Source organism: Macrobrachium nipponense, chromosome 9 (genome assembly GCF_015104395.2).
Source record: "Macrobrachium nipponense isolate FS-2020 chromosome 9, ASM1510439v2, whole genome shotgun sequence".
Lineage (NCBI taxonomy): Eukaryota > Metazoa > Arthropoda > Malacostraca > Decapoda > Palaemonidae > Macrobrachium > Macrobrachium nipponense.
This window is the reverse complement of record NC_061110.1, coordinates 41,418,650-41,428,192: the sequence shown is the minus strand read 5'-3', so window position 1 is coordinate 41,428,192 and position 9,543 is coordinate 41,418,650. Positions and strand designations below refer to the sequence as shown.

General features: G+C 34.7%; 1 protein-coding gene across 1 annotated transcript in view; it reads left to right on the top strand.

The window, feature by feature from the left end:
- LOC135218523 (putative neural-cadherin 2) overlaps positions 1 to 9,543 on the top strand; it is a 643,835-nt gene that overhangs the window by 617,759 nt on the left and 16,533 nt on the right. Inside the window, 3 exon segments of the mRNA XM_064254888.1 lie at positions 7,507 to 7,852; positions 8,463 to 8,708; positions 9,350 to 9,543. The exon segment at positions 9,350 to 9,543 is cut by the window's right edge and continues 145 nt beyond it. Of these exon segments, the coding sequence (XP_064110958.1) occupies positions 7,507 to 7,852; positions 8,463 to 8,708; positions 9,350 to 9,543 (786 nt within the window).

Here is a 9,543-nt window from a genome sequence, read left to right as displayed (position 1 = left end):
TAATGTTTTCTCTCTTAGGTATCTTTGCCATGAATCGCAATTCTCTCTGTTTTGTTTCGTCATTACATACTCTGAAAAAAAGTTTTTTGCTCTATGCGTCATCCCATTTTCAGCCTAAAATCATCTCCAGAGTGATTCAATTATTCCCAGATGGATCCCATTCAATAAGTTTCGTACCCATTTCAACAAACGCGATTTCATTCTTCGGTATATGGGTACATATCCATTGTACTTACGACTGTCATAATAAAATATATTCTGTATGTTCAACTTTAAGAAGTTGATAAAATACTTGGAGATAAATTTGTTGGTTTATAGAACAGGATGGAAGTTGCAAAAAAAAAAAAATTTGTGAACAGATTTTGTAAGAAACTTAAAAATCCCTTCCTTTAGCTCGTGTTGAATATGAGAAGGGGGTTAACTCACCCACTGTGTATTCCTCTTAGATATGAAAATTAAATGGAAAATTTTAATGAATGGTAGGTAATACAACGTTGGTTGATGTCGGTGGAGTGTTTTCAGTTGAAATGTAAATTTTAAGATAACCCATTGAGTGTTATGTCACTTTTGCTGCTTCCCAATTTTACGTATTTATATAAAAGTGAATAGAGAATGAAGAGAAGGCCTAGACTGGATTACCGACGGAAACTTTACGAACTTGAAATACTCAGTTAATGGAAATTCATAAAGCTTGCTTGATAGAATGGGGAGAGAAGGAATTAAAGAAACTATCTAGGACACTGACAAGAAAAAAGACAAAGTAGGTACAAAAAGGACGAAAATTTATTAATACTAGAAGAAAAAATGAAGAATGATATTGGTTCTTTCAATTATTTTGGAGCAATAACAACACCTCCCCCCCACACAGCGGATGAAACTCCATATGACAACATGGATATAGGTTAATCTGGTATTATCTGAATTCCAATGCAGACTGGGATTTTGATATAACAGTGAAACTGTACGTACAAAGGAATTTTTTCATTTAGCGATAAAAGTCTGAAAGTATGTTAGGTATTAGGAATCAGGTGGTTAGGGACTACGGAAATTTAGTGATTATATAGAAAGGGATGACTTGGTCATGTTCTTGACGCATTGTCCCGGGAGAATAGTATGTATGTCAGCCAGGTCTCTTTGTCAGCAGTAAGAAAGTTTGTCAACCAAGCTACTCACTCAGCAGTAAGAAAGTGTATCAGTAAGGTTTCTCTGTCAGCAATAAGAGAGTATATCAGCCAGGTTTGTCTGTCAGGAACAAAATCGGGATGACTTAGACCTACTGTGATACTGAAGGCTTGATGCGTTTGGGATTTGTGGAAAGACATGGGTAGTGGAGTATTTATACGGTAAGATTATATATACGAGTATACTTCTATGTATTATATATATCTATTATATATATATATATATAATGTATCTGTATGATGTATATATATAATATGTATATGGGTATATTGTAATAGGTATATATATATATATATATAATATATATATATTATATATATATATAAGTTTTTATATAAATATATAGTTATATATATATATAGTTATATATATTATATATTACTATATATATATTAATTATATTATCTATAATAATATATATATGCGTGAGTGAGTGTGTGTAAATGTAAATATGTTTGTATTCGACGCCTAAGGCCTGCACTTAACTCAGAGAGCATATCTCCAGTTGCTCCGTCCTCTCTGACAATTATCTTTGCATACATTTCCTTGTGGAGGAACGTTTCTTGACATCCGTACATTTCATGATGCTTCTTTTACTCACTTTACATTTCTTCTTGTGTGTTCTTTTCCATCATCATATTATAAACGTGTATTTCTTGTTGTGCAGCTTCATTTAAAATGATAATTTCCTTCGTTAGATATATTTCTTTGACACCATCTTTGTATTTTAACACAGCCTTCACTTCCCACTTTCAGCCCTAAACCATTTTCTGAGATTTTAATTCTAAGAGATATCCGCACATCCTTCCTACAAAGCTTAAATGCATTTACAGTTTCTCTCCAACGCTGTTGAGGCGATCAACAAAGCTTTGTAACTAACGTGTATAATATATATATATATATATATATATAATATATATATATATATATATATATATATATATATATATACTCGTACATATAATCTATTCATATTTGTTGAATCCCTGTGAAGAGAACTACCGTAAGATTAGACTTTTCAATCGCCTAAACAGCTGGCTCATTATCGCTTGTTGAATAACTAACACTTGCCATTCATACCACATCTTTCACTCACTTTTCGAGTCATTGATATTGAAGTTCTTCCTTTCTAGTAACTTTATGACGCCATCTATCGAGGTCTTTCACATTTTCGTATACGTTTTCCTCCAAATAATCGAAGCTCTTTATCGTTTCCCCTGCTTGTCATATTCCACTTTTTCCTTAAGCGCTATTCCATCTTCACTAGTTCTTTGAGTCTACGTTTCCTACACTTTCCGACTCTTCTTATACCACGCATGCTATCCAAACAGTTCATAGTAACAGCTTTAACCGTTTATCTTTCCTTTCTATTCAGCATTCTTACATCAGGTCCATGCGAAAGATTCTACGTAAGAATTCCTTCATATACTCGTATACTAACTTTAGCAACTGTAGAGATTCCGAGCTGACGCCCTATCACTTACGCACATCCTGCTTCCGTAATATGTGACTCACCCCTACTTTCATCCTGTTATCATGTGTCATATTTATCTGAAGTATCTATAATGATGACTGCATCTACTAGTTTACCACTGTCCATACTGGCATTTGTCCTGGATTTCATATACTTTCATTACTTTACTCCTACTCACATTTACATGCAACTTCCTCCTCTTCCAAAATCTTTCAAAAGTATCCGTTAGAATCTTTTAGTTTTCCTTCATTATCCCTAATCTTTACTGTATTGCCTGGAACTATTGACCATTCAACACTGTTTACAAGCCCATTTTTATCACACAGTTTTTACAAAAGTCTGCAATTCGTGCTCTGATTTTTTTCTCTTTCTGCAGCACACCTCAAATAAAGATATTAAACAGTCTTGAACTATTCTGACACCAAACTATTCACTCTGTACAGATTATGATGCATGTTTCATATCCATCATATGAACGTTTTTAGTGACACAAAGTAGCCTGTTTCATCTGTCTTCAAGCTTCTTATTTAATTGTTTAATAACAAATGCCATTTTTGTTGAGTAAACCCAATCTTTCCAGCATCAAATATTATTTGAATTGTCTAACTCTCTCAGTTACATTCCGACAAGATACTCTTACTGGTATAATATGTAAAGTTAGGTCTGAGTCTTCTCAATCACTTTTACCAAACGGAAATCTCGTTCATTCATTTGGGACCTTTCCTTCATCTACAAACAAACTAGCTCGTTAATTCCTTTTTCATTCAGTCTCCCATAGACTGTCTCCTTCATTAATTTATTCATTCAATCTCCTATAAACGGGTTCCTTCATTCCTCTCTTAATTCAATCTCCATTAAACTGGCTCTTTTATTCATTCAGTCTCCCATAAACTGGCTCCTTCATTCCTTTCTTCATTCAGTCTCCCGTAAACTGGCTCCATTATTTTCTTCATTGAATCTTCCATAAGCTGACTCCTTCATTCCTTTGTTCATTCAGTCATTCATAAACTGGCTCCTTTTTTTATTCAATCTCCCATAAACTAGCTCCTTTTTTCATTCAATCTCCCATAAACTGGCTCCTTCATTCATTTCTTCATTCAATCCCTCATAAACTGGCTCCTTCATTCCTTTCTTTGTTCAATCACCCATAAACTGCCCCCTTCATTTTTTCTTCATTCAGTGTCCCATAAACTGACTCCTTCATTCATGTCTTCCATAAAATGTCTCTTTCATTTCTTTATTCCTTTCTTCTTTCAATCTCCTATTAACTGTCTCCTTCATTCCTTTCTTCATTCAATCTCCCACAAACTGTCTCCTTCATTCCTTTCTTCATTCAATCTCCCACAAACTGGCTCCTTCATTCCTTTTTCCATTCATTCTCCAGTAAACTGTCTCTTTCATTCCTTCCTTCATCCAGTCTCCCATAAACTGGCTCGTTTCTTTTCATTCAATCTCCCCAAATCCGACTGGTTTTTTTATTCAGTCTCCCATTAACTGGCTCCTTCATTCCTTTCTTCATTCAATATCTCATAAACTGGCTGTGTCATTCATTTCTGCATTCAATCACCCATAAACTGGCTCCTTTTTTCATTCAATCTCCCATAAATTAGCTCTTTCATTCCTTTCTTCATTAAATCTCTCATAAACTGGCTGTGTCATTCCTTTCTGCATTCAATCACCCATAAACTGGCTCCTTTTTCATTCAATCTCCCATAAACTGGCGCCTTCATTCCTTTCTTCATTCAGTCTCCCTTAAACTGTTTTGTCTTCTTCATTCCCTTTTTCTTTCAGTCTCCCATAAACTGTCTCCTCCGTTACTTTCTTCACCCAGTCTCCTATAAACTGGCCATTTCATTCCTTTCTTCATTAAATCTCCCATAAATTGTCTCCTTCATTCCTCTCTTTATTCAGTCTCCCATAAACTAGCTTCTTCATACCTTTCTTTTTTCAGTCCCTCGTAAACTGGCTCCTTCATTATTTTCTTTATTTAATCTCTCATAAACTGGCTCCTTCATTCTTTTCTTCATTTAGTCTCCATAAACTGGCTCTTTCCTTCCTTTCTTTATTCAGTCTCCCATTAACTGGCTCCTTCATTCCTTTTTTCATATAATCTCTCGTGAACTGACTTCTACTTCCCCTCTTTATTCAGTCTCCCATGAACTGGTTCCTTCTTTCCTTTCTTCATTCGATCTCCCATAAGCAGTAAGTTGTCAAATATTAACCCCATCGACCCAGGATTGCATCCTCTTCAGACAGCATTTCAATATTTGCATCATTTGTTCTGTTACCCATGTGTTCATTACTATTTCTCTTCATTTCATTCTATGTTAAACTTCTTAAGTTTTTCCTCACCTTCATCATCTTTTGTTTACTACATGCCTTCTTTTCCTTTCCCTCTCTGTCTCCAGTCTTAGGTATGTTACCTTATTTCCCAATATTATCTTCCCTTTCGTTTTGCAATTACAATAAAATTGCATCAGTTTTGGTTCTCTAAACCTTTCATTCCTTTATCCTATCACTGGATGTTTACAGTCTCATTTTTCACCCTCAGAAAACTGATAATCTCTCTGGAGATTCAAAGAAATCTTCATTAAAATTCTGTGACAATTGTTTTTATTTTTTATTTATTTCCTCTAAATATAATTTTTTATTTCCTATCCATCTCCACAATAAACTTATATATAATTTATGTATAATATATATATATATATATATATGTTATATATATATTATTATATATATATATATATATATATATATATACATCTAATAAAAGGAGCCTATAAAAACACCAAAATATATAGGGAAAAAATTTTATATTTCAGAGACTGCTGTCTCCCTATTCAGGTAGATGAATGAGAAAAGTTACAGGAAAGGTGGTATTTATACTAAGAGGTCCATCCACAGGTAAGTAAGATTAACTGGCCAAGACAAAAAGAGCATTGAACTATTAGAGAAATTAAAGTAATTAATCCTAAACTACCCTACTTTTATGGCCTTCCCAAAACTCACAAAGACAATCTTCCATTCAGACCCATCGTTTCATGTTCCGGAGCTTTCAATTACAAAATTTCTAAATGGTTAGCTGGCCTCCTTTCCCCTTTTTTAGGCCCTTTTTCTCCCAGTCACATTAAACATTCAGAAGATTTTTGTCACAAATTCAGAGAGGCACATATACCACTTCACAACATAAATCTTTTAAGCCTTGACGTGGATACCCTATTCAGAAAAGTACCAGTACAGGTCATTCTTCTCTTTTTGAGGGAAAAATTATTCCCCTATTCAGATCATTTCCCATTGGCACTTGACAAAAAAAATAATAATAAAGTTAGTTGGATTGTGTGTATCTATTAACGTATTTTCATTAGGGAATCATCCTATAAGCAAAAATTCGGGTGTAGTATGGGTAGTCCTTTAAGTCCTGTTATAGCCAATCTGTAAATGGAATATTTTGAAACTACAGTAATAAATGCAAGAAGAACCCAAAAACATGCTTTGGATGAGATATGTTGACGATATTCTAACATTTTGGGATAATAGATGGGGCAATTTTAATGAATTCCTTTCAAAATTAAACGCATCAGTTCCCAGCATCAAATTTAAAGTTGAATGGGAAACAGACAACAAAATTCCTTTTCTTGATGTTTTAATAATCAGAGACACGACAGAATACAAATTTACCATATACAGAAAACCAACGTTCTCACTTTCATACATTCATTACTTCAGCTATCATGACATTCCTATCAAGACAGGCGTAGCCAGCAACCTATTCTTAAGATCCTTACGAATTTGTTCCCCAGATTTCCTGGAAAAAGAATTTGAACTAATTCGTAAGTAGCCTTGAGAAAGCGATTCACAAAGCAAACGTAATTTTCTACTGACCCCCTCAAGACAAGACCAGAGACACACCTAGCAATAAAATAAAAATTCCACACCTGGACAGGATTAAGACAGTGACCCAGACCCTCAGAAAATCTAACCCTTTTGCATTTACTTACCCAAACACCTTAGCCAAATCCCTGAATAACGTCCAACAAAAGCCATCCCCCAAGGACACAGGCATTTACGAAATCTGATGCCTGGACTGTGACCAATCTTACATCGGATTTACAGGAAAATCACTTCCCCAAATCACTTCCCCCGAGATTAATACAACACAAACGGTCAATTAGGTATGGACAACAGAACTCAGCTTTTTTCAACCATATAAATGAACATAACCATAGAATAAATTAGAATTTATAGCAGAACTGCCGGTACAAGAATCAAATGATGGAATCGGCCTTGATTAAACAGAGGCAGATAATGAACATCTCAAAGGGAGCATGGGATTCAGATGTCATCGACAGGTTTTCATTCAACCAACACTTAAGAAGATTAAAGGAAGATTATTAGCGGGAGTGACCTAAATTGGCTTACCTGTGGATGGACCTCTTGGTATAAATACCACCTTTCCTGTAACTTTTCTCATTAATCTACCTGAAGAGGGAGACAGCAGTCTCTGAAATATAGTATTTTTCTCTATATTTTGGTGGTTTTATGGGCTCCTTTTATTAGATGGAATTCTGTTGTAACAGAACACTTTTACCAGTCTTATATATACATATACATATATTTGTTTGTGTTGCGTCAACTGACTTAGGTCACTAAAATTCTGTACTCGATTTTTACCTCCTTACAGCCATCCATAATTTTTTTTATTTGTGAAATACGACAACTAATTTATAATTTGTTTACTTTTATAATCTCAAGTAAATGATGGCACCATATGACTTAACAACGTCTGCATCATATCAAAACTGTCTCTTACTGGTGATGATTTCCCTTTTATCCCTACCAATACTCAGATGTATATGTCCTGGCGGCTCTTGGGGTAGAAGATGCAAGATATTGAGCAGAACTTTCACGGGAAGTGGGTGGGCATGGGTAAGGCCCCTGACTCCCTGTTTGCCCACGACTATCTCTCTACGACTTCTGACGAAAAATTTGGATGCCCTTCTTCTTTACTCTGGGCCATTGGCATCCACTTCACCTCGGCCTCGCCAGCCATCTGCTGCTTTGATAGTTTTACAGTTAGTTCAAGGAAGACCTCAAGTCCTTTTGGAGGGAGCCAGAGGACCGCTCAAATTAGAAGTCGATGTCCAGTTAAATACTGGAAGTTGGCACGTCATACATCTACACCTCAATGCACAGGTGACTAAGTCAAATTTATTATCAATCAGAATCCATTGGTAGCAATTCCTATGATGTTTTATTCAAAGCTCTATTTTCTATTAAATTATATGCATACTCATGCTAGTAATAAACTATATATATGTATAGTATATATATATATATATATATATATATATATATATATATATATATATATATATATTACACATATACATATATATATATATATATATATATATTTATATATATATATATATATATATATATATATATATATATATATATATACACACACACATATATTATATATATAATTATATAATATATATAATATAATATATATAATATAATATACATATATATATAATATAATAGTATATATACATATATATATATACATATAAATAATAAAATATTATAATATATATTTATACTATATAGATATATATATAAAAAACAATACATAATATTTATATATATCTATCATAAATATTATTATAATCTATTAACAGCATTAAATATTCATATACATCTAATATATATACATTATATTATATATTCTATATATATATATATATGTTTTGTAGAAGGCTTATATAAATCTTGTATAATGCTGAAACTTCTCTAGGGAGTGACCCTGATGGTAGATCGCTGTAGCCATCAAAGGGCATTGAATGTTACAAGCGTAGAACACTGTCTGGCACGGGCAGCATGGCAAGAGCCCCACACCAGTGAAGGATGGATCAGCAGTGTCCCTTTGCAAGTTGGAGGCTTAGCGCACCCATACCCACATCCACACTTGTATGGTTGGTCGTCCGGGCCAGTTCATCAGGGGTTAGATGGGTGCATTTCCCATCTGAAGATAAACTCTCAGGTAAGTTTAGCGATGTTTTTTTTTTTCACTTTTGATGATGAAAATATAATTTTACTTTAAGGGTGCTTCCACACTAGAGTAGAAAATATCATAAACACAGAGAAACTTATCACATACATTTCACAAACAGGTTGAAAAGAGGTAGGCAACCACAATTGGAGATCGAATCTTTAGAAAAACCTGTCAGTCGTATGAAACACTGTTTATGATTACTAAGAAGTCATTGATTTCCATTTAACCTGTTTGCGAGGTGCGTGCAATAAGTTACGGGTGTGTTTTTAGAGTATGTTTAACTGCAATACAAGTTCCTCGTTGGACGGGTGGTTTTCGTGCTCGCCTACTAATCTGGTGGTCCGAAGTTCAATTCTCCGCTCGGCCAACACGAAATCGGAGGAATTTATCTCCGGTGATATTTCATTTCTCGATATAATGTGGTTCGGATCCCACAATAAGCTGTAGGTCCCGTTGCCACGAAACCAATTGGTTCGTAGCCACGTAAAAAATATCTAATCCTTTTGGCCAGCCTTAAGAGAGCTGTTAATCAGCTCGGTGGTCTTGTAAAACTAAGATATACTTAACTTTAACTGCAGTACGGACACATCCAACTAGTATGACACTGATAGCATTCCCACTTTTCCCAGCTCATCGACCTCGGAGAACCAGCCTTTAGCAGCGGAAGCTCAGCTAGATGTAGTATTCAAGACTTGGCATGCAAGGAAGGGTGCGGACTAAAAGGTCAGTGTACAGGTGGCCTTAAGGAACCTCTGTGCTCTTGTGATCCTGGGTGGGTGGGGCCCCGGTGCAACACTTCCACCATTCCCATGACACTGAACCA